This window comes from Anguilla anguilla, chromosome 9, assembly GCF_013347855.1.
Source record: "Anguilla anguilla isolate fAngAng1 chromosome 9, fAngAng1.pri, whole genome shotgun sequence".
Lineage (NCBI taxonomy): Eukaryota > Metazoa > Chordata > Actinopteri > Anguilliformes > Anguillidae > Anguilla > Anguilla anguilla.
In genome coordinates this window covers 52,400,077-52,425,886 of record NC_049209.1, presented here as the reverse complement: position 1 = coordinate 52,425,886, position 25,810 = coordinate 52,400,077, and the positions used below count along the sequence as shown (strand labels likewise).

The 25,810-nt window shown below is 45.4% G+C and overlaps 1 protein-coding gene across 8 annotated transcripts in view; it reads right to left on the bottom strand.

Annotated features, from left to right (window-relative positions):
• LOC118236132 (roundabout homolog 2-like) overlaps positions 1-25,810 on the bottom strand; it is a 163,439-nt gene that overhangs the window by 80,076 nt on the left and 57,553 nt on the right. For 7 of the 8 annotated variants that reach the window (XM_035434222.1, XM_035434219.1, XM_035434217.1 and 4 more), the window contains one exon: positions 11,249-11,575. In XM_035434222.1, coding sequence (XP_035290113.1) covers positions 11,249-11,575 — 327 coding nt within the window. Of the gene's footprint in view, positions 1-11,248; positions 11,576-18,974; positions 19,723-25,810 lie in introns of those variants that run through there. The other variant, XM_035434223.1, reaches the window with a different exon arrangement.

The following is a 25,810-nucleotide window of genomic DNA, read 5'->3' as shown; positions in this document are numbered from 1 at the left end:
TGTGTGTGTGTGAGAGTGCGTGTGTGTGTGTGTGCATGTGGCGCAAACGGCCGCGAATGCGCCTCCGCTCTCCAGAGATGGGCCGTCCCAGTTCGCATCAGAGGAGAAACGGGGGGGGGGAGGGTACTTAGCTCGCTTTTGCCTCGATGCGTGCAGGGAATTATTTACAGCTTGATGGTTTTAATGTTCCACCTATGTCTCACGTTTCCTTACATACATACACACACACACACACACACAGAGGCTCAGATGCGCGCACCCACACATAATTTAACTGCGCCTGGGCCTTATGAAAGATGCATGATTGATGGATGAAGGGGCTGAGAGGGATGATGGAATAAACAGACAGATAAACAGAGAGATAAACAGAAATGAACAGAGGGAGAGAGCATCTGCAGACCTGATCTTGTCCAAGGGAGAAACGAGTCGCTTTGTCCTCACAGCAACACAGAGCCCCGAATCTCACATTCTGAACCCTCACCCCCCCACCCCCAAACCCCAAAGAACCCCCCAAACCCAAAACCCCAAAGAACCCCCCCCCCCCCCTCCAATGGGAGTGGTCCCCTCCTCTTCGCCTCCCAGTCTAAGAACCAAGTCACAGGTGTAAAAGCCCTCTGCCACCTCAAGAAGCTGTCAAAAGTCACCACGGCAACCGGAGTCAAGTTCAATGACCTCTGCGACCTTTGGTCACGTGACTGAAAACAGAGTGTGAGCTCTCAGGGAGAAAGGGGACTGGTGTTGGGGAGGGTGGGGGAGGGGGAGGTGCTGTCGGTCAGTAAGGCGCCATGGTCAGCCCTGTGTCACCACACCAGGGAGATGACCAAATGACGACATCCCAGAATGCACTGGGCAGGGTCGGGGGGGGAAGGGGGCATCAGGGTCGACAGACCGCTGTCAGACTGAGGAAGAGTGGCGGCGAACAGGCGTGAATATTCCCCACGCCACTGTCACCAACAGGGCTGCTGACATCAGCAGAACAGGGAGGAACTTCCTCACAAAGACTGCTGAAATTTTTACAGCAGAGATTCGGGTTAAGAGCCTCGCTCGAGAGTACCTAAAAGCGCAAGCATCTGAGGCACAAGCTCAGGTCGCAGTCACAGTCCCAGAATGCACTGGGGGTACACTGTCAGAGTGAGAGGGCCTGAGTGATGGGACGTTACTTTTTTTACATTTTTTATTATTTATTTGTGTGACAGATGCGTTCATCCAGAGAAACTTACACAGCTTGCATTCTTACACTCTCTATAGACACAGCAGGGTAATTACCGAAGCAGCTCAGGTCAGGTGACTTAGCTCAAGGGTAAAACAGCAGTGCTCCACCTGGGATTTGAACCTGCATCCTCTTGAGTTACAAGCCCTAACCAGTGCCCTACAACGGACCCCTGACTGAGGGCACTGCCCATGCTGTGTACACCATGGCGGGGTATTTCCTGCATAGAGAACTCTGAGGCGGCCATCTTGATGGAATTCGGTTCTGCCTCCAAATGGCACAAAATTACTTATGTTATTATACCGAAGTGAAATATCTCTGAACTAAGTTTTGTACTACCGTTACTATTTTGTGACATGCTGTTTGTGCTGTACTTGTTCTAATAAAGATTTATATTGCTTGTCCGATCGCCTGTGTAATGGTGTTCAGTTCACTACCGAGCTGTTTGTTTTCATCGCTGATAAAAACTACCCACACATTTTTAAATCAGCTGATATATCTTAAGTAGGCTTGTCGCGATGTCCGTCAATACATTTTGTAATTACAATTAACAACTAAAATAAACGTGCATCTGCAGTTTCAACATTGAATATCCAAATATGTGCTTGCTAACAAGCTAGCTGTCTAAAATGTAATTTGCTAATCATAACATAACATATAGCTCGCTAACTGATTTTATGACATTCCAAGTTCCAGCGCACACCAAACTACGGAGGAAGAGGTCTGCATGCTATTTCGCCGAGGCTCTCAACCAGGCGAACGTTTCCCTGCTCCTGTTTACAACCTGAGGCACTTCTCCAAAGCGCGCAAAGAGTACAGATGAGCTGCTTAAACTCTGAATAACTCGCGATGTCGGTGTTTGAGGTGCTTGGCTAAGTTAGCTAGCTAGATGCGTTTCCTCTTTCAGTTTAAAATGAGCAATGACAGTGTTTCCAAACGTGTTTTTGACAATGTTGTCTTGATTATATAACCAAGGGCAAAGTATTCACACACATGAATTATTATTTCTCAAAGAGTGGTAGAGCCTATGTTTGGTGGAACTGTCATGGCAGGCGCACTTCCGCTAGCCATCTTTCCCGAATATATACATTCAATTCTGAATATATAACTTCAATTCTGAATATATAAGTACAATTCCCGAATATATAAATTCAATTTCCGAATATATAACTTCAACTCTGAATATATAAATTACAATTCTGAATATATAAATTCAATTCTGGATATATAACTACAATTCCCGAATATATAAATTCAATTTCCGAATATATAACTTCAATTCTGAATATATAAATTACAATTCCCGAATATATAAATTCAATTTCCGAATATATAACTTCAATTCTGAATATATAAATTACAATTCTGAATATATAAATTCAATTCTGGATATATAAGTACAATTCCCGAATATATAAATTCAATTTCCGAATATATAACTTCAATTCTGAATATATAAATTACAATTCTGAATATATAAATTCAATTCTGGATATATAAGTACAATTCCCGAATATATAAATTCAATTTCCGAATATATAACTTCAATTCTGAATATATAAATTACAATTCTGAATATATAAATTCAATTCTGGATATATAAGTACAATTCCCGAATATATAAATTCAATTTCCGAATATATAACTTCAATTCTGAATATATAAATTACAATTCCGAATATATATATAACTCGGTTTATAATCAGGCATATCACAAGACAGCCGTTTTTACTTTTTGAATAATTTCTTTTTTTTTCTTCATGGGCTACTGAGTGAGAAAAACAAGTTTAACATTAGCATCAGTAAAATTTGACAGTACAATCAAGGATAAGCAAACAAAAACGTTAAATTATTTAAATTTGAATGAGGCAATAATTCGGACTTCATTAAGGGGTCCTTATTTTCTTGGTATTAGGACCTTTCAAGTAGGGGCACCAAATTTCACAGGGAATGGCCGGTTGTAAACCGGAGCAGGGAAACGTTCGCCTGGTTGAGAGCCTCGGCGAAATAGCATGCAGACCTCTTCCTCCGTAGTTTGGTGTGCGCTGGAACTTGGAATGTCATAAAATCAGTTAGCGAGCTATATGTTATGTTATGATTAGCAAATTACGTTTTAGCCAGCTAGCTTGTTAGCAAGCACATATTTGGATATTCAATGTTGAAACTGCAGATGCACGTTTATTTTAGTTGTTAATTGTAATTACAAAATGTATTGACGGACATCGCGACAAGCCTACTTAAGATAGGGTAAACGTCCCTATTAAGCCCACGTACCATATAAGCCCACTTGCAACTTCTGAGTCAAATAAAAAAAAACTGTATCATCATTTTTTGCTGTGTGATGTTTTTTCGAATGAAGCTGCTTGTTACGTAAATGACACTTTTTATTGTAAGTCAATCACATTTGTCGATATTGAGTTATCGAAGCATGTGTGTGGCATGTGCTTGCTGATCCCAGAAGTTGCAAAAAAACTTAGGTGATTTTGGTACCCTCAGAAAATAACATTTTTTGTATATTTCTACTCCTGTTTTTGGAAAGTACTCACTTGTTATCAAAATTTAAGTGATTAGTGTTTTGAATGAGACATATGTTAGAATATTACCTGAATTAGAAATATTGTGTCTTTTGAAATCAAAATATGAGTTTTAGCACGCTAGCAAACAGACCACAGGCTGCATCAATACAGTAGCTACATAGTATGGTTCATTGCAATGACATAAAGCATGATAAGAATGTATAGTTTATATTTTTGTATGCAGTTTATATTATTATACTGTTAAATAGACAATAAATGTGTATGTTTATCTTTATTTATTTTTTAATTAACATTTTTATCTGGTGGGCTTCAAGGGGACTCTAGCAAAAAAATCACACTGTCTGAGGTGGATGTAAATGAGTATAGCTAATTACTTCTCTACATGATCAGTTTATACTTTTCATATTATGTTAGTGCACCATATATAGATTTATTTCATATAGTTGTTTTTTAATGTCATGTGAGTAGAATCAAATATTCTGTCTTTTAACCATAAATTCACTGATGTTCCCTTTAAGCCCACCTGTTCCCATTAAGCCCACTTCACTGTGTTTCAATGGGGATTTTCTCCCTTTTGACCTTTGAACCATTTTCCTCCCTCATTTTGATCTCACCTGATGAATCAGCTCCATAATTCAGATAATTAATACCCATATTTAAATATCAGTGATATTGCATAGGTCAATTAATTCTGGATAGGCCTGTGTTCTATCTTAACATTAGCAATAATTTTTTAATCTTTACTTTTCAAATGAGTTTTAGTTTAAGATGACTAAAACACGAAAGAACTACAGTTCATGCCCACGCATGATAGAAGCGCAAGTTCATCCTCTGCAAAGCAGAGGGACCTGGACCATTCTATTTGCGCAATAATGAGGTCATTGAAAATCTACAAAAATAAGATGAAAGCCATGAATGACTTACTAGCGTAAGACAAAGACAACCACAACGTGGGCTAAAGATTGAAGCAAACAAATAAAATAAAGCTTAGACCACCCTATAACCTGTTATGTTACACTACTAAGATGGAGCATGGAGAAAATGATAGCCTTACTAAAACGATACAATCACCTCAAAGAGCATAGGCCTACGTTTAGTCTAGGAGAAAGTTGAAATTGCAGAAATGTTGACATCTTTCTTGTTTATTTTGTTTAAGTTATAGGCTAATGATACATGAGCTTCAATATGTTATGACTGTCTCCTCATAATGAACTGTATGTTTCAATGTTACTCCACAATGAACTGAATGGTTTTAAAATGTGTTTTTACAATGTTTTCAAACTACTATCCTAAATGTGATTAACATTTGAAAAGTTATTGTTTAATTGTAAATCCTGAAATTGACTCATTTACTATCCTTAGAACATTAGTATTGAACTTGAAATTGTTTTTCATTCAGTCAGGCGGTCTTCAGAAATCTTCATAAAAACACCTGCATTTCAACCAGCTGACTGGACCAGAAATTTTGGCCAATTTCAAATGCCAACAGCACACCATAGAATAGAGATACAGACAAATGACAACACATATTGAAAGATGAAGTATTGAAGAGTAATTTCCACTATAGTTTTGATTTCGTAAATAGTTTTTTGGCTACATTCCAAAGAAGACATGTTGTAAGTTTAACTTTTTCTGTGTTGACAACACAGCAAAAAGGCTGGTTATGCCTATTTCAAATGCCATTTACAGGCCATAGGATAGGAATGGAGACAAAATGAAAATAGCTATTGAGAGCTAAGAGATTACAGATTTGAATAGAACAAGTTTGTATTGTTAAGATTTTTTAAATATATATTTATTTATCAACAAATCATGAAGTGGGCTTATTTGGAACACCCATGGGCTTAAAGGGTACGTTAGGTACCCATTAAGCCCATGCCAGACTTTTGACATATTTTGACAAATTAAACAATAAAAACATTAGAAATTGGTATAAATGAATTATTGACACTTCAAATGAGAGATTAGACATACATTATAACATTATAATGTTCTCACTTAAATTGGGGCAGTATACATGAAAAATGTCTGAAAAGCGGATTTGGTGGGCTTAATAGGGACGTTTACCCTATATCAGCTGATTTAAAAATGTGTGGGTAGTTTTTATCAGCGATGAAAACAAACAGCCATTACACAGGCGATCTGACAAGCAATATAAATCTTTATTAGAACAAGTACAGCACAAACAACATGTCACAAAATAGTAACGGTAGTACAAAACTTAATTCAGAGATATTTCACTTCGGTATAATAACATAAGTAATTTTGTGGAGCCTAACACACTGTACTTACATAGCATTTGCCTCCCCTGTTGACCGTCAATGTTAACAGAATCGCTTTTCCTCACAGTTGTCAGGCTCCCTATTCATTCATTTTCGGGACAACCGAGAGGAACAGAGACGCTGTTAACGGACAGCAGATGTTGCTTCACGCTACGAAAACACAATGGAGTCGCCTCCAGAAAATAATTTGTGTCGAAGTGCAACATCTCTTTAATCGGCTAACTTGATGTGGTTAGCAAGCTAGCTATTTAGCTTTCTGGTGAACCAGAGCTAACGTTATACTTACCTTCATAACCGAATATAAACTTCTCAAAAAAGAATTTATAGCCCTTGTCCAGTTTAGACCGCTTAACGTTCACTGGCAATGCTTCGACAATGCGGATAACATCGGACAGTGAACGTTGGCAGAGCTATCAGGGACTGTGAGAACACACGTCGCTGTTTAGGCTCAATTTTTCGCTGTCAGAAATGGACTTGCGTCCGTAGCAACGGTAACCGGAAACAAAGTATCCCTACATCCGGTTTTGGTCGCCATTTTGTGAAATAGGCCTATTCACTGCAGTATCTGCCTCCAGCTGAGCCCTGAGGAGAGACAGAAAGCCTGCCAGCTCTGACAGATCAGAGACTGACTGACTGAGCACCAGACACATACATACACATATACAGACACACAAACACATACACACAGACACACTCTCACACACACACCCTTACACCCTCACACACCCTCACACTCACACACACGCACACGCACACGCACACACACTCACACGCACACACACACACCCTCACACACGCACACTCTCTCCAGTAAGTTAAGAGCCTCTCATCCAGGATGAGGGGTGTAGTGAAGTGTTACTCCGACGCCCCCCAGGAAAGAGGCAATATCAGTAAATCACCCCACATCTCAGAGCGGATCAATACCCAGCACCGGCATCACACTCAAACTCCCATCCCACGGTGTGGCCCGATCGATCAGACAGAGGCCGAGGTGAAGGAGCAAACCGCATGTGTGTGTGTGAGACAGAGAATCCAACCCCACGCGTGTGTGAGACAGAGAAGCCAACCGCACACGTGTGTGTGAGACAGAGAATCCAACCACACGTGCGTGTGTGAGACAGAGAATCCAACCACACGCGTGTGTGAGACAGAGAATCCAACCACACGTGCGTGTGTGTATGTGACAGAATGCTGGGCCCAGAGACATTGGCAAACAGAGTACAAAGTACCATAAAAGCTACATAACACTGTCATAGGCATGACATAGCACCTGTCTTAACCAAACGTGACAGTGCATTACAGCTTATGACTTATGAAGTCATATATAATGTGATGTAAGGCATGTGATGCCTTTTACTGCAGAGATTTGAGTGTTACAAAGTGATCGCTGCATATATCATGACAGTGTTATGACACCCGCTTCGAGCTGCAATACCAGCTGTCATAGCTGGTTATAAAAGGTGTTATATCATGCTTACGACATGGTAATACCCCCATGCCTGCCCCTTGTTTTGTGAGCAGAGTTCACGCATTTCTCTGTGCAGTCCCTGGGGGGGGGGGGGGGGGGGGGGGTGGCTCGTTATTGCCCTGCAAAGGGGGGGGGGGGGGGGGGGATTAGGGGCGGTGGCTGTGGCGGTTTGGCGCGAGCCTGCTGTTTCCCAGAGTCGTTCTTTTTCTCCTGTAAATGAAATCTGAGAGAAGGAGCCAGAGCACTGTGCCAAAACCCTCACTCTCACACTCACCACCTCCCCCTCAACCCCCCCCCCCCCCCCCCTCCTCCGGGTGCTCCCCTCACCACAGCAACCCCCTCCCTCCCCCCCCCCCCCCCAAATACACATTTATCTGGGGAGGGGGGGCAGGGGACAGGAGCGATGCGGGAAGAGTCATAGCACATAAAGGAAGGGAATATTACTGAGGGAAAGCGCAGCGCGGGGGCGTGAGCTGTGTGAAGAAGAAACCCCCGACAGGGAGGAGCGGTGAGATCCGGAGGAGAGAGAGAGAGACGCCCTGAAGTGGTTTTATTTTCACACACACACACACACACACACACACTTACTCACTCACACACACACAACCATCCTCACCGGCATCCTGATGAACCGCCTTTCATACTTTCCGCAGCGACGAGAAAAATGTGCCGACAAGGCCACTTTAGCCGGACCTACTTCACACGCCGGGCATTGATACCGCTTCCCCAGGTGCTGGTGAACAGTCAACGCCATCTCAACCAATCAGAATAGAGCACTGCAACCAATCCACGCTACGGCTCACACTGAACAGCAAGATTCCACAGCTCAAGTCTTACAGTCATTGGGAGGCTTACAGTTGTTCTAGCTCTGGCTCCTGACATTAGCGATGCACTATTGCTGATGACTCCGCCCATTTGAGTAATCTACTGACTCCGCCCATCTGAGTAACCTACCTCAGAGGTGAAAGGCTTCTTCCAACGGCTAATTAATTAACATTAACAAATGACAACATTTTAGGAGGAAAACCACCAGTACCTTTAATTTAAGTGAATTTTAATCAGTTTAATCTTACTAGAGTTAAAAAGGCAAAATCACATGTAATGGGAAAAAAAGAATAATTTATTAGAAAAAAATGATATGTAATTTAATTATCTAGTCTTTCAGCTCGTTTGAACTCCTCTCATGTTTCTGTGCACTCTCTCCTGGGCAATTACCCACCGACCAAGAGCATCAACTTGAGAGATTGTCGAGGATTTTAAATCCAATCATTACAATCAAAATTCTTTGTCTTCCTCCTCCTCCTCCTCCTCTCTCTCTCTCTCTCTCTGCTGACACTCAGACCTTTGACTTCTGACCTTGACGTGCACAGAAACAATCAACTCCCCCATTTAAACCACCCCCCCGAGATCCCGGCCACCCTCCCACCCCGCCCCCCAATCACACAGCCCCTGTGAGGCGGATCAGCCAGAACAATAAGAATAATCTAGAGCTCATCAATTTTTCATCTGCTCTCAAAGCCCACGTCTCCAAAGATCAATAAATCAGGGCGCAGCCCCACGGTGAACACCTGGGGGGTCGAGGGCGGAGGTACTGCACGCCCCCCCCCCCCCCCCCCTTTATGCACCCCAACCCCCATCTCCAATCTCCCTATAATCATTTTACCACAACGCCCACACACGTATGCACACTCGAACATATACGCGCACACACACACAAACAGACACACACGCGCACATAGACACACACTCACCTGCACACACAGATAAACACACATGCACCCATGCACATACACATGCACACACACACAAACACTCACACACACACACACACACTCACACACAAACACACACACACTCACACACTCACACTCACACACAGTCCTCTCCTCCTTCCTTCTGTACAGACATTAAACACATTAAAGTCCCAGGTAAGGTAAATTTCTAAGGTTTTCGAAAGACTGCACCGGCCCCTGTTCTGAGGTCATGTGACTCTGCCACTGCGACTCATGTTCCTAAACCCCCCCACCGTGAGGATTTGGGAGAGACAGGTCACCGTGGCGACCCCAAGCAGCTCAGCTTCAAAAGGGAGGCCGTGGTATCAGGTGCTGCCCTGAGGCAGATAAACCAGCTTCATCCACCTCTCTCCCCCTCTCCCTCTCTCTCTCTCTCTTTCACTCTTTCACTCTCCCTCTCTCTCTCTCTCTCTCGCTATCCCCCTCTGTCTCTTCCTCCTCTCTGTCTCTATTTCTTTACTTTTGTAAATAAGTACAACAACGCATTAAATCATTAAAACAGAAAATACTTTAAAAATACATAAACTATTTTGACTACTGTATATATTCCGAAGAATAACTAATGTATTGCAGTAGATTTTTCAATATATGCCAATATATTTCTCTTGCACACTCAATTCACTCCCGAAACAGCATCGCAGTACATGGATTTTCAAACTTAATCAGCCACCAACCCCTCCCACAAACCAAACCGCCATTACATCAGCTTCTGCCCCAAACACAGAAGCGCGTTCCATCATCAAACTAGGACCCAAAAACAAAGAAGAAGAAGTTCACAAAGAGATGCCTCGCATTTGCCATCAGGGGAAATAAACCCTTCAAATCCAGCAAGCTCACAAACCATCCTCTTCAGCAAACTTTCCAGGGTCTGTATTTAATCCACATTAGTCCTTAATTTTGATTTGAGGTTAAATGATTGTAAGTTAAGCTTTTTTTCCCTCTCTCTTAACAAACAACAGTTGGCGAGTTAATCTTTCTGATCACTGAGCACACCAAACTGTAAGAGTGGAGATAAAACTCTAACATTCGCATTTCACTTGGATCCAGGAGGTATGGATAAACTTTTGATTGAATCCAAGACTGTAATTTTTTTTTTAGTTTAACTGTTTATCCTTCATTCACAGGGCTGAAAAATCAAATCACACAAAGATTGCATCTCATTTTTGGAAAGAGGACCTCATCAATGGAGAGGCATGTCTGAATGCCCTTGTTAAGAATATAAAAATATAAAATTACATAATGAGGAGAACAGACCATTCAGCCCATCTAGAACAAAAGAATATAAGAATACATATTAAAGAGCACAGGCCATTCAGCCCATTTTGGCTTCTCATTTATCTAGTCTAGGGAGTATCCAGCACTGTATCAAGCTAGGTTCATCACCGCAACTACATGACCTGCAAGATATTCCACACACTGACAACTCTCTGTGTAAAGTAGTACTTCCTTCCATGTGAAATTTACCCTTAGCTAATTTCCACCAATCTCCACTTGTTCTACTGACAGAACTCAACCTGAAAAACCAAAGCCCCATTTTCATGTTTTTTTATGCCTGTAAACTTTTACATACCTGTTACCAATTCTTTTATACTTTTTTCATAAGTTGTTACTTAAAACTTCTCAAGAGCTTTGTCTTTCCACGTTTCATGTGTGGTGCCCAAGTGTTGCTTGACAAAGGTGCTGTATTGAACGAGTGTGTATGAATCACAACTTTGATTTATACTCGGTGCCTTCTGCTAAATGCCACAGCATTAGACGGCATTGAAAATGACAGGAAGATGGAGTACAGCAGTGACATTATGACGTCACAGTGACATTCTGGCATTATGACATCACAGTGACATTCTGGCATTATGACATCACAGTGACATTCTGGCATTATGACCTCACAGTGACATTCTGGCATTGTGACATCACAGTGACATTCTGGCATTGTGACCTCAGGAGTAAGAACTCACATGCTACTTCCAGCGAGGCGTTGTGGCTGACCGCCTCCCCCAGATAGTTGCGGGCGATGCAGACGTAGTTCCCGTCATCCGGCTTGCTCCGCCTCCCGTGGACGATGCGGAGGAAGAAGAGGGAGCCGCTGGGGAGGAGCATGCGGTGGGAGCGGGGGTTGTCCCGGTCCGTTTCCACCCGCTCCCCGTCCTTGTACCACTCCACGGTTGGGGTGGGGCGCCCCTCCGCCTTGCAGTTGAGGGTGGCCGGCTCCCCCTTGGACACGATCAGGTCGGAGGGGTGCTCCACAATCCGGGGAGGGGAGTCCTCCTGGCGTACACGGGACCCTGAGGGGAGGGGGGAGGGTGCAGCAGTAAGGCACAAAGTCTACTGACACCAGAGCCCCAACGGGGAACAACAATGATCCCAGGATATCCCATCCTGGGGGTTTGGCCCTCGTGTGAAATCACACTCACTTCTGAACACCTGAGTGTGTGTGCTCTCCCTCTCTCACCTTCAAACTGTGGGTAATTCTCTTCCCTTTGAAGGCCAAGGCAGTGACACTTAGTAGGACTACCAAAGAAGTTTTACAAACCCATATACAGAACATGCAAAGTATGAAAATTCATAATAATAATATTAAGGTAAGCAGAAATGATAACTAACAAAATATCTTTTCAAATAACATTTCTCTCTCAGATTTATCATAACCAAATGCATCGTCTGTCAGCACGTCTGTCAGTAAGAATTCAACACAAGAGTGACTAGAATTTGGCTGCTGTGGGCCTTCACAGATCTGAAGCATCACAGAATGCCTAATCCTTGCGCCTACATCTCCCACAATCCCCGGATAAGCTGTGGCTGCATGCCCAGACACAGCAATCAAATTACACAGAATCTAATTTGTATTACAGTCTTGTCAATTTTTCAGATGCCAGATGCCTCTAAATTTGTTCTTTTCCAAGGCACACATGAAGGAACAAGGAAGGCTTGTGATTGGTCACTGTCTCCTTGGATACACCCCCCTGAGCAAGTAAAATGTTAAGTGCAACCAATGACGACGCAGTACGTGACACAGCATAGCTCTGATTGGCCAGTTCATATTACGCCCGAGATGCCCCCCTTGTTCGCACCACTTAAACCCCTGCCTACATAACTGGACTAATTATCAGACTTAATGAGCACAGGTAAGCAGGTAAGCACAGGTAAGCAGGCGCTGGAGGTGATGAAAAGAGAAAAGAACAAGAAGAGGAAAAAGTTACGTGGAAGTGTCAGGGAAAAGCTAGGGAGCTGTAGGGGTTGCAGGTTCAAATATCTGCAGGGGGAAGACTGGCACCAGAACGGGCCCTACTTGGAGAGTGGCTGATGGCTGTGCCCCAATAAGTGTCAGTTCCTTGTTTTCAGCACCTTGGACAACGGCCTCATGCATCTCAGGGAGTGGATGACACTTCAGGACGAAGGACAGCGAAATTCCAACATACGCTTTTGGATTTCAGGATTTAGCTCTCTGGGGCAAATTTTTTGAAAGTCCAGCCCAATTTCACCAATCAGAGCCTGGTCGGTGCAGGCGGCCACTACAAAAAAAAAAGAGTGCAGTATCAACATCAATCACGGAAGAGTTCTATAGTTCAGAAACCCCAGCCTATGCTGCAGTGTTAAGTGTGCGCATCACTACATCTGTGAGGCAATGTCCAGGACAGAATGTTGAGAATTTAATTTTTTGTGACATAATACAAGTGTCTTGAATGACAAAAAAAGGCAGGTTGTAGTGAAAATATATTTTTTAAGATATTAATTTATTTGTAATGCAGGTTTCAGCAAAGTAGAATATATGGTTCTTGATATTAAGACCAGAGATTCATGTCCCCAAGAGGAGACAAAAACAGTGAAAACATGTGATCTGTACCTCTCTGGCTTTGAATGAATTTGCATTCGTATGCAGATATGAAGCAGAACAAATCTCTCTCACTTTCTTTCTCCCACCCATCCATCTCTTTTTCTATCTCTCGACCGTTTCTTTGTTTATAAATCGCTCTCCATAATCTCTCTATAATTTTTCACTTTTCTTTTTCACTCTTTCTTTTATCTCCCATTCCCTGAATCGCTCTCCACCCATCGATCTCTCTCTCTTCTGCTTTCTCTCTTTCCCAGGGCTGATATCTCTGCCAACCCGCCATCGACAGGAACACATCCATCATCGCGTTGTCGGAGGGGAAGCGGGGGGGGGGGGGGAGGCAGACAGGAAGAGGGGAAGACAGGAAGATAGCGGAGGAGAGGAAACCTGCTCTGATGCGGTAATGTGGCTCTTATGCTCAAAGGCGAAGACAGCTAGGCGTCACACACACACACACACACTCACACTATACACACACACACACACACACTATACACACACACACACTATACACACACATACTCACACACACTATACACACTCACACTCACACACATACACTATACACACACACACACTCACACTCACACACACACACACTATACACACACACACACTCTATACACACTATACACACACACACACACACACACACACAGACACATGCACATGCACACACACACTATACACACGTACACAGACATTACACACACACACACACACACGCACACACACACACACACACACACACACTCACTCCTCATTATGTGAAGTGCTGTCACATAAAATTATCATAATGTTGACATAACATCACAGCGAAAAATAATGTATGGTTTAATTAATCATGTTCCCTCTCCCCCGTCCCAGACAGAAGGCCAGGCTGAAGGGTTGGGCAGCGCCCTTCCATCTCCGCGAGAACGGAATGAGGAATTCAAACATACTGTTGTTCCCCCACAATAACGTGCGTCTATTTCTGGCGTGTGCTCTGTGTCGATTGTGTTTACGTACACGCCCATCTTCAGCGAGACATACTGGCCCATTAGCCTGAGAGCATCACACAGTCATTACACGTGAGCTTTGGCTGCAGGGACCCACTGGCTTCTCATGGTGAAACTGAAGCAACCTGATAATGTTGCTGCAAATATGAAGAGAACATTTACTGTATGCGCAAGGCAGGGGCAGGGTTTGCTTACTCCTCCATAGCAGAGCATCTTAATTATGACACACGGCAACATAACGCATATGCGTAATATTTCATTTAGATATGATTCACTCTGAAGAATTTTCATCGTTGGATTTATGGTATTTCATCACCTCCCACCTCCTGTTTGTTTTTCTCTTACAGCTGTCATCCTCTTCTCTCTCACTCTCCTTCCATCCCTTCCTCTCCCTCACTCTTTCCCTCCCTCCTTCACTCTCACTCCCTGATCTCTCCCTCCCTTCATTCTCTCTCTTTCCACATCTCCCTTCCTCTCTCCCTACAAATTTCCTTATTGGCCGTTAATACATTTGCTGATATTTCCAAAAAGCAAACAGAAATAAATATAAATATCAACAGAGATAAATAATTACAGAAGAATATATTCACGACAACAAAAATAATTAGAATATCTTCTCTCTGTGTTCCTCTGTCTGTTTCTCCCTCTCTTTCCAAATCTCTCTCTCTCTTCCTCTCCCTCCCTCCCTCCTTCTGCCTCTCTCTCCCTATCTCTCTCTTCCTCTCTCTGTAATTTATTGGCACCTGGGGGCTATGTACAGTGGAACAGGAGGTTTTGGTTTTGCCTGTTTTATGCTTGTTGACTTGGGTAAGTGGTAAAGAGATGCGTAAATGCATATTGCATGCAATTGTTTTGATTTTTTTGTTTGTTTTGTGTCTTTATTTTTACCTGTGTTTATTGGTAGCACTTTATTGTATGTGGATTATATCGAATTTGACTAATCAGTGTGCCAATAAAGATGTGTTACACCTAAAAAAATCTCTGTCTTTCTCCTTCTCCCCTCTCTCTCTCCCCATTAGCTGAAGCACCCCCCCTTCCCCCACTACCCACCCGCCTCACACGCCCCTTTCCCCCAAAATGAATCCCTCAGAACACGGCTGGGGGGGCAAGGCCAGCTGTGTGGGCCAGATAAAATGAACCACAGAGCTCAGTGCACTGAAGTGTACACACACAAAAAACACACACACACAAAAACACATACACACACTCATGTGCGCATGCACAAACATACACACACATGCATGCATGCATCCACGCACGCACACACACACACATACATGCAGGTGCTCACAAACACACACGCAAGCACTGACATACACACACACACTCACTTTTTTTACTTTTTAAAGTATTTTCAGCAAAATTCTTAACAATATGTTTGAACCACATGTTTGAGACATTACAATCCCCTCAAACAACTGGGGTTCCGATGAGAACCCACCCAACCCCCCCCCAATCCCCCCCCCCCCCGTTTCCGTGGTAGCAGAACCAGACTGGACCACCTTCTGCATGAGTCTGCAAATGTCACTGGTTGCGCTTCACTGGGGTCCAGCCAGGCATGGAGAAACATGCTAAACCCCTCCAATGCCTTCACCAATCCCGTGACAGAATCACCCTCAATCTCACAGCCAGGCATAGTGAAACATGCTAAACCCCTCCCCCCCAATGCCTCCACCAATCCCGCGACAGAATAACCCTCAATCTCACAGCCAGGCATAGTGAAACATGCTGAACCCCTCCCCCCCAATGCCTCCACCAATCCCACGACAGATTCACCCTCAATCTCACAGCATCATCATTAAATATTTCCCCAAAAATATATACAGTGATTGCATATCAAGTCTGGTCAGGGACGACCAACAGCTGCTGACTGTACCTTCAGGGAGTCCACAGTTGAAAACCCCAGGTCTATAGAGTATGACCCTTCCAGGCAGGGTCACAGGAGAGGTAACACTCAGAGATTCTGCCCTCTGGTCCAGTCATTTTAAATATAAATAGACTGAGCTCTTTTTTTCTAGTCCTTTCAGTTAGAAAACAGAGGTAGTGAGCCAAAACGTTTCAGTCTCAAGCCTGACCTTACCCCAAAAAGCCACTGAATGTGGATCTTCTAGGCAGGATATTAAATGATTATGTCAAAAAAAAAATTTTTAAAAAGGTTTTTAACACTTTAACCCTTTAGACAGCAGTACAAAGTGCAGCAGATTACCGGCAGTTTTAACACATATTTCCCCCGGTACGAGTCAGCGGGAGGGGTCTCACACACGGCTTAACGGCTGGGCTTTTAGGCACCCGATCGACCGGAAAAACGCCTCAAACCGCTCTTCGAGGAACGCTCCCCCGCGAAGGTCAGCTTCCACGCCGAAAACCGCCACTTCTGAAGCTTCGCACTCAGCAGGAATATACAGCAAACCTGAGAACCGACCAATCAAACACGAGCAAGCGAGCGCATCTTGAGTCTCGATCTTCGAGCACTTTCACGGTGCACTTGCACCTTCACCTTGACGTAACCGCTGTTTATCCTTTCTCTTGTAATCGCACCTCTCTTTCAGCTTAAGACTTAACTTTACTGACTAACCGACTGACTTTACTTTTGCCATAATTTTACTGACTAAGCCAATGTGGAACATGAGGAGTACATGTATCCACAATTTTAAAATAACGTAGACTGAAATGCACACAATTTTGCGATGCAAATAAAAATAATTTTATTTATCGCCTTATTTAACTGAGGAAAACTGGCAATATTTGATGGCGTTGAGTATCTTGTGACTTAATCCTTGTATATTTATTTAAGGAAGATGAAAACAAGTCAAGACAAACATTCAGTTTAAGGGGAAGTTCTTAATGTAATGGAATGTAATGGAATGGAATGCAATGTAATGAGCGTTTGCTTATGTCTGATTTGTTGAGTGTCAGATGCTGCTGAGGGAAGACGCAGCTGATTGGTCCACGGCTCCAGCCTTCTTCCTCCATCCTCCATAATATCCACCTGAACCGAACGTCCTTCGCACCGCTCGCTAGACGCTGGGCCGCGGTGACAGATGACAAGATTGAAAATGCGCGAAACACAATAAACGTTTCCCCGACGGCGGGCAGGCCAGAGCAATCACATTTGCTGAGGAGCGTTACGACGCCTCTCGCCCGGTGACCTCAGCTTGTCCCATCACTCACAGTTTAATCTCCAGCTTACTGTGCTCAGCGTCCCACTGCCAAGGTCTAGTCCATTCAGACTGTCACTCTGAAACCCACTGCTGCAAGCCTACTGCGCTACGAGCCCTGAGCCAGGTCACAGTGCACACACACAGGTACACGCACACACACATACACACAGGTACACACACACAGGTACACGCGCACACACACACACACAGGTACACGCGCACACACACACACACAGGTACACACACAGGTACACGCACACACACACACACACACACAGGTACACACATGCACACAGTCCACACACACAGGTACACACAGGTACACACACACATACATGCACGCACACACACGCACACACTCACATGCACACACACATCCACACACACACACACTCACCCTCATAAACACTCTCTCTCTCACACACATTTTATCTCACTCTACCCCACAAGCATTTCCTTCTCACATTGCTCTTCTCCCCCCTTGTTCCCTCTCTCTTTCTCTATCATCTTTCCAGTAGAATCCCCCTCTCCTCTCCTCCCCATATAATCCTCTTTCTCTCTCTATCAGAATTTCAGTTCCAATTTTTCTGTTTCAGTGCACTGTATGGCATGACATAACACCATCATCTCTCTCTACCTCCTTTTTTCTCTCTCCCCCACCCTTGTTCCCTCTCTTCTCTCTCCAACATTCCCTCTTCTCTCTCTCTCTGTCTCACTTCACCAAGTTCCCTCTCAACCTGTTCTCTGAAATATACCTCTTTCAAAATATTCAATATAGCAGTTAGAGAGAGTGAGAGAGACGGAGAGAAAGGGAGGGAGGGAAAGAGAGGGCTTTCACATTCTCAGACAAATATGAATAAACGCTAATGTCAGATTTTAAGATCTGAGTTGGCCTATAGAGGAGCTAGGTACCCGGCGTTTCCCACTCATAGAGGCTCAAGCACTCCAAATTTTTTGCTTGGTTTCGCAATTCACCACACCTACTGCCACCGCCTAAATGCCTAAACAGTTTGAACTGTCCTCACTGGCTTTCCGTAGGTGTCACCTGTTTGATGCCAAAGTCTTCAATTTATGGTGGTCACTTTGACCCGAAGAAAATATCAGGAAGTACAGGGTGCTGTAACCCAATCAATTACGCTTGTCTTCAAACTGACATAGATTTCATCAGGAAGAATCCAACTGTTAAATCAGTCACCATAAATCATTTGTAGCCTATAGTCTAAAATAAAAACATTCCATTCACAAGGTTCTCTCTCAGTTTCATTTATATAAGCTGCTCCAAAGTACACCAGTATACACTGTCTGTTTTTATAGTGGTGCCGAACGGGAATTAAATTTGGCCACGGGGGTAACGGACTACCGCCTGCAGAGGGTTCAGCAGACGGGGCAGCCGCGCGCCGACCCCATGCTTGCTCTCGCGCATCTTTTCTGACCAGCGCTTCCCGGTCAGGACAAAACTGGCTAAGACCGCTAAGGTCCACTCAGGACCAGAGGTCACGGTCACAGCAGAACTGGTGACGGCTACTTCTTGACCGCCAGGCAGAACGTGCCGATGCGTCAGAGCCTCTAAAGGAATGTTACGTAAGCATTCCACCCAAGATCAATTAATCACACAGTGTCATCTGGTCAGAAATGATGGGGTCCGGTCTGTCTGCGCGCAAATCGTCTTAATAAAACATCTTAAAACACTTACCGCCGACAGGAACGTGTAATAATCCGCACAAAAAGATGACCTCTAGCCAACCCATGATACCATAGTAACCCTGCTCGGTTTTGGGAGCAAATTCTTCACTCCTTGGGGGAAACAAATGTCAACCCAGTTTAGGGACTGCCAATGCCAATCTGTCTTTGGTGGCTGACGTTGAAGTCTACGGATTTTTTTTTTTTTTTTTTGCGTTTCCTAGCAGTCGGCTTCGATGCGTATTTTGTTCCAAGAACCGGGCGCATTCATTGTTGCGTTATGGAGAGCACAAGACGGATCCGCGGACGCGAGAGGGAAATCAGTCTTTCAACTACTCCAGCAAAATTCCAGTATGTCGCTACACAAGTTGCCCAGCATTGCGAATGATTTTCTTTTGAGTGAAAAGCTGCAAAAAAAAAAAGGTAATCCGCGGCAACGCCAGTCAAAAGCACACTTTCGATAAGAACCCGCGAGCTCCGTATTTTATTAGTATTATTAGAATTCCTTCCAAAGAATAATCGTCACGCTGGGTGGTTCTGTCATGAACGCATCGTAAGTCTTTCCCAGTATGTACAATGATACGTTCTCGGTGCCTGATTCACACATGCCTATCAGCAACCCCTTCAACACACAGGGATTTGATCGCGATCACGGTGCATGCTCACGGGGGAAGTTGCTGCCGCGTGCCGGATAGCACCGCAGAAAAAAAATGTTTCTGGAAAGTGGATGTATTCCGTTAGAGCCTGTATTTTCCCCGCCTCTGTCTGTAGTCCTGGAGGGGGCGGGGGAGTTTGGGGGGGGGGGGGGGGGGGGGGGGTGGCGAGCTGCGGCTGGAAATGAGCGCGTGTGGGAGGTGATGCGGGAGACGCTCGCGCGCCGGGATTTATGCGCCTGGATCACACACAGACGCACGAGAGCCGTTTGAAGTCTGCCAGTGATCACTAACTCTGTGCGCGGCGCGAGCAGGTGAAAATCCCCCGCCTCCGCCGCGCGACTACGGAGGAACGTGGACTTTCAGCGCCCCCTAGCAACACCGCGGCCGCATCCGCGCACATCAGCAGCCTACTGCACACAGCTGCGCGCTCTCCAAGTCGGAAAGTCGACGCCTACCGGGATCTGTGCACTTTCAATATACTAACGTTCACAACGCTTTTATCAGTCGCGGTAACAAACATAACTCAAAACATAACGTCACCATAAGCTGTCAGTGGCGCCACCTTAGTGTCTCGTTGATGGCCTTCAGGTTAATATCTGATCTTGGTTTGGTGTTTTTTAAGAAAATTGAGTTTTGTGGTAGCCAAAACTGTAAACGAATTCCAATTGTTTTCATCATTAAATCCCTTTCAACGCGAAGGGCTAGACTAAGCATTTGTTACCATTAAAGAAAATAAAAACACACCATGACCTTTAAAAAATACATTGCATATGGATTTTTTTCCACGGCTCTTGCGTTGTTAAGGTTATGTGGGGCTCTGAGCACATACTGTACAGGGGGTGTACCATATGGGGCTCCCCTCCGTTTGGGGTCAGTGGTACTGTGCATTGATCAGAAAGGGCCCCGGGCTGGAGGCATCAAGCTTTGTCCACCCATGAAGGTCGGGTTCCTCAGACAGCTCAGCGCTAGGTCAAAACAAAAACACGCTTTACTGCTAGCCTATAAACAACAAAAACACACTTTACTGCTAGCCTATACACAACAAAAACACACTTTACTGCTGGCCTACACACAACAAAAACACACTTTACTGCTAGCCTATACACAACAAAAACACACTTTACTGTAGCTTCGTATCACACATTTATATAGCAATACACACTGCACAGTGTGTAACTGTAAACAAACACATTAACAAGTAGCAGGAAGCAGTTGTGTTGGATATGAAGAATGCGTTCAATGGTTCTAGAGACAGACAGACAGACAGACAGACAGACAGACACTAAGAGAGACAAGCCTTTTCGTGGTTGTGTTATAACATTTTGCTGTCCTAAACCTGCTTTGACGGTACTGTGGACAGTCGGGGATAAAGAGTGAGAAGGATTTGGGACAGATAAAGTGAGAGAGAGAGAGAATTTATCTGTTAATTGCAGTTTTTGGCTGACAGGTTTTTCCTTTTTTTCATGTTCTTTCAGACGCGTGTTCCAACCTGCACTGCAAATCCCCCTTTTCCTCACACACTCAACATGTTTTTTGTGTGTGAAGTCTGCTCAGATCAATAAGCAGATAACCAAAAAAAACACACAGGGAACAGAAGCGAACGCGTCGCTCTGAAAGCAGGTGTTTTTCTGTCCTCCGTCCATCAGTTATATTCAGCAGGTGTGCGGCGCACGTGCGTGTGCGAGAGGTGAACGGGGAGCGGCGGCGTCATCGACCAGCTGAGACGCAGGACGGTGACCGCGTGGTCCGGCGCACCACGGAATAACTCTCAAAAAGGCGCAACCAAGGCTGTCGAATCGCAAAGATCACACAAAAAGGTCCAAGATATACTGCAGTAATGGGGGACGAAAGAGATTTTAATAGAAAACACCCGAGTGGTTGCTCTGCTGTGAGACAATGAATGAATAATAAAGAGATTAGCAGGCGCGTACATTTTTTTTTGAGACATAGCGAACAAGGAATACGTCTGTATCCTTTCAGATCAAATTCAGCGCGCCTGCTGAGAAGTGGCGTTAATTATTTTATCTCGTAGATAATTCTCGACAGTCGGACCGTAGCGGCCGGTTGGTTTACACATCGACCGGCTGAGCAGCGGTTCGATCAGCGATCGATCGATTAGCCCCGACGGCGGCTGAGACTGAGGGGATGAACCCAACCGCCGCCGCCCCCCCCCCCTCCCCAGACCAGGCAGAGGGGGGGTTTCAAAGAGGCGGGGCGCTGAACCGGAGCCACGAGGCTGACGGGCAAGAGAGCAACATATCCCAGAATCCCCTCTGCCGCCACAGCACTTCCACTAATTACAACCGCGCAGATTTATTTAAAGATTAACTGATAAAAAAAACAGGCTGCGCGGTCGGTGGAAACAGGGTCAGGCGTGTGAGTGTGTGTGTGTGTGTGTATCTGTGTGTGTGTGTGTGTGTTTGTGTTAAAGACTGAGAGTATGTGTGTGTGTGAGAGAGAGAGAGAGAAAGAGAGAGAGTGTGTGTTAAAGACTCTCTCTCTCTCTCTCTCTCTCTCCCCGTCTCTCTCTCTCTCTCTCTCTCTCTCTCGTAATGAGGTCCCACTTCATTCCGGCTCACGGCTCTGCCTCCAGGATCCATTTCCCACGGCCGTCGATGTCCGCCAATACCGCCGATGCAATTTACTCAGCCCCGTCTCCGGCTCGGAGACCCGGGCGAGGGGGGCGACATCGGGGGGGGGGGGGGGGGGGCAGGGGGGAGGGGACGGGATGGGGGGGGTGTCGAACGCGGAGGAAAATGGTTCTCCGTGCGATGTCCACTCCACTTGTGAGGATCGATGTTAAATTGATTGATGGCGGTCTAATGGCCGGTAACGATCGGAGGCAGCGCGACAGCGCCGGCTCGCTCGCCCGCCCGCGCGCGCAAAGCTCTCCGCTCGCGCCGATCCACCACTTAGCGAGCCGCCGCCCGTCGCCGGCGACCGGCCCAGGTTCGAATTTGTTGCGGAATGCGAGTCGGTTGCTCGTCGCGTTTGCGTCGTTGCGTTTCCTGTTTCAGAAAACGTGACTCTTTTTCTAAACTTGCTTTCTAAATTCGTATCAGGGAAAAAAGGTACAAATAAAGTGTCTAAAAAGGTAAATACGGATGCTTGTCACTGGGGTTGTGTACCCTGTTGCAAGGCTACTCAACTCCTGGTCCCGCAGGCCACAGGTGTCTCTGTCAGCTCCCACCATGCACTACACCACCAGATTTCACTAATTAACTGAAATAAAGAGATACAGTATTTAATGAAATCATGGAGTGCAGCACACGTTGGAGCAAATACTTGCAATATTGCGGCCCACAGGACCTGGAGTTGAGTAGCAGTCCCCAGATCGTACATAAAATTGTACCCCTAGCCAGGAATACAGCTTTAATTTGTGCCTATTTTTGTCTGAAAGCGGCACTTAAGAGACCCAAAGAGAACATTTTACTTTCAGGGTACTTTTGGGAAATTTGCTCCTTAAAAAAACACAAATGTAACTCCATTGTACCTCTGTTTCAGAGTGTATGCCTGGGTGCCCTCCTGTTTGTCAGGGCCGGGAGGTGATGGTTGGTTAAGGTAAGTGTGGGACGTGGGTATCTTTGCTTTGTCACCCGACTCTGTTCAGCACACAGGAAAATATTTACGCAATAAATATTGATGGGTACAGGCTGGGGAAAAAAACGGCCTTGGAGGCAAGCTGGTGAAAAGGTGCAGGGCGCCAAAGGCAGTGCGAGATCTGAGATTTGAACCTGCAAACCCTGTTTTTATGACTGCTACTCCACACAGTTGCCTCTGATCCTGGTACTGTAATCCTTTGCACCTCCTTTAAGGGAGGTGCAGAGCCAGGAAACAGAGGTTTAATTTCCTCAGCGCAGTATAGGGGGCTGTAATCACACAGAGCCACTGACTCACCACTGACCCTTATCAGGACTGACCAGATAAACACCTGTTATCTGCAGGAATGACATCACAGCAAAGCACATACACACTGACATGTACACACACACACACGCGCACACACACACACACACACACACACACACACACCAAGATTCTCAGGGCTCGTTTAACATGAAGGCAGGCAAAGTTTGCCCAGAGGAAACTACACAAACGGCAACCCCTTATTACTCAGAGCCAAAATGGCCGCATGTTGCGCCCGCTAACCGCTTATTCACAGCTCGGAGGGCTCCTCATTCCAACCCTCTTCAAAAAAGCCGTTTTTTTCTTCAATGCGATCTGGGGCTCTTTGAACTCCTAATTGTGCTTAAAGCGTCCCGCTGAGACCCGGGATTCCACACCCCTTACCCCCCCCCCCCACCCCCCACCCCCCCGCGAGGCCATCAGAGCCCCTTCAGGCCTAATTGAGAGGGCCCGCTGACGACAAATTAATCAGCTTAAAGTGAGTAAACAACAAAAAAAAAGAGACCGTCCGTCTGACGGCTCGCAGAGGCCCGTCTGTTCCCCTCCTCTCTGATCGCCCGATCGCACCCGCGTTCGGCCCTCCAGCCTAATAAGGGCGCGGTCGTCTCGGTAACGAGTATTACGCAATCCCGTCCGGACCCCAAAGAGCTCCCTCGCCGTTGCGGTGTATTGGCTGCGAGTGCTTTTGTTTGTTTTTTTTAAGTGCCTGGTTATTATTTCATTATATTCGGCGTTTGTGAGTGCCTTTCCCCACGCAGAGTACCGCAGGCTTATGGACGTGTTGTTGTCTTGATGGTATAATCGTTTCAGAGGGGGAACTGGGAGAAGGTAGGCTTGCCTGCTCTGGGCCTCCCGTAACGTCGCTTATGTTTCCTTGATAAGCACGTAGAGCTTCTCCGATTATTATTCTTTAATTGATTTGTTGACTGGGGATGTCTCTCTTCTCCTCCTCCCCCTCCCTCTCCTCTCTCTCTTTTTTCTCCATCTCTCTCTCTCTCTCCCTCCTCCCCCTTGCTCTCCTCTATCCCTCTCTCTTTCTTTACATCTCCCCTGCTGCCTTGTTTCTGTTTATTATACTTTTAAAATGTATTTATTGTATTATTTTATTTTTCTATTTTTGTTTTTGCTTTTTGATTTTGAGGTATTTTTCAGTTCTGCTGTTGTGTGGTCTTGCACAGGATTGTTGATTTGTGGGGCTTAGGTTTCCTCTCATTGTTTAATAAAGGGAAGGTAAATGTCAAACCACTCCCCTTGCTCTTTTTCTCTCTCGTTTATTTCTCTCCTCCTCTCCCTCATGCCCTTGCTCTCTTCCTCTCTATTTTCTTTTTTCTCTCATTTCTGCTTACTCTCTCCCTCTCCTTTTCATCCTTTCTTTTTTCTAGTCTTCTTTTTCCTCGCCCTCTCTCTCCCCCCCTCCCTCTCTCCCTCCCTCTCCCTCTCTCTGCACCCTGAGGAGTGGGCTGAATTGCTGAATCGAAGGTAGAAGATTTTGCTAAAGAAAGCAAAGGTAGCAGCTGCGTATTGTTTCAAGTTCACATGAGGCAGAACACTGCTGTTTGTGTGTGTGCGCGTCTGAGTCTGAGTGTGTATTTGTGTGTGTGTGCGCGCATGCGTGTGCGTGTGTGCGCGCGTGCGTGTGCGTGTGCGGGTGCGTGCGCGCATGCGTGTGCGTGCGCGTGCGTGCGCGTGCGTGTATGTGTGTGTTCTTTACACTAACCCATAGGCTAATGGAGGCATAACTGCAGTGTATTGAGCTATGAGCCCTTTATGCAGCGCACTCCCTTAAATGAGCAGCTTTGTTGACACGCACCTCTAATCTAATTGGACCGACATGCGCTCCCCCCCCCCCCCCCAGCTGCAGCTTCATCAATACCGTGAGTGAAGTGTGAGGGGGGGGGGGGGGGGCTGGCTGTAACGAGGCCGCTCCACTACATCCTGATCAACTCCCGTCACTGGGAAGAGCAGTTAGCGGGACAGGTCATGTGACCTATTGTCTCTCTGTGACCTCAGCGGTCAGCCTGTGGTCACATGTCAGGAGAAGCGCAGAGCTGTGGAATTTCAATGTTGTACTTTAATCATCCCTGGCTGTGCTGCTTAAATTCTCATACGATCATCCATAGCTGTGCTGCTCAGAAAGTTCTGTTGTGATTACCAGTCCATTTCATTAAAAAAAAAACATACAAACTTGCAATATTTTTGTGAAAAAATAATGAATAAGACAACTGGGTGCAATCGGGCTGAAGGACTGAGCATCGCCCTCCTCCGGGGGGGGGGGGGGGGGGGGGCA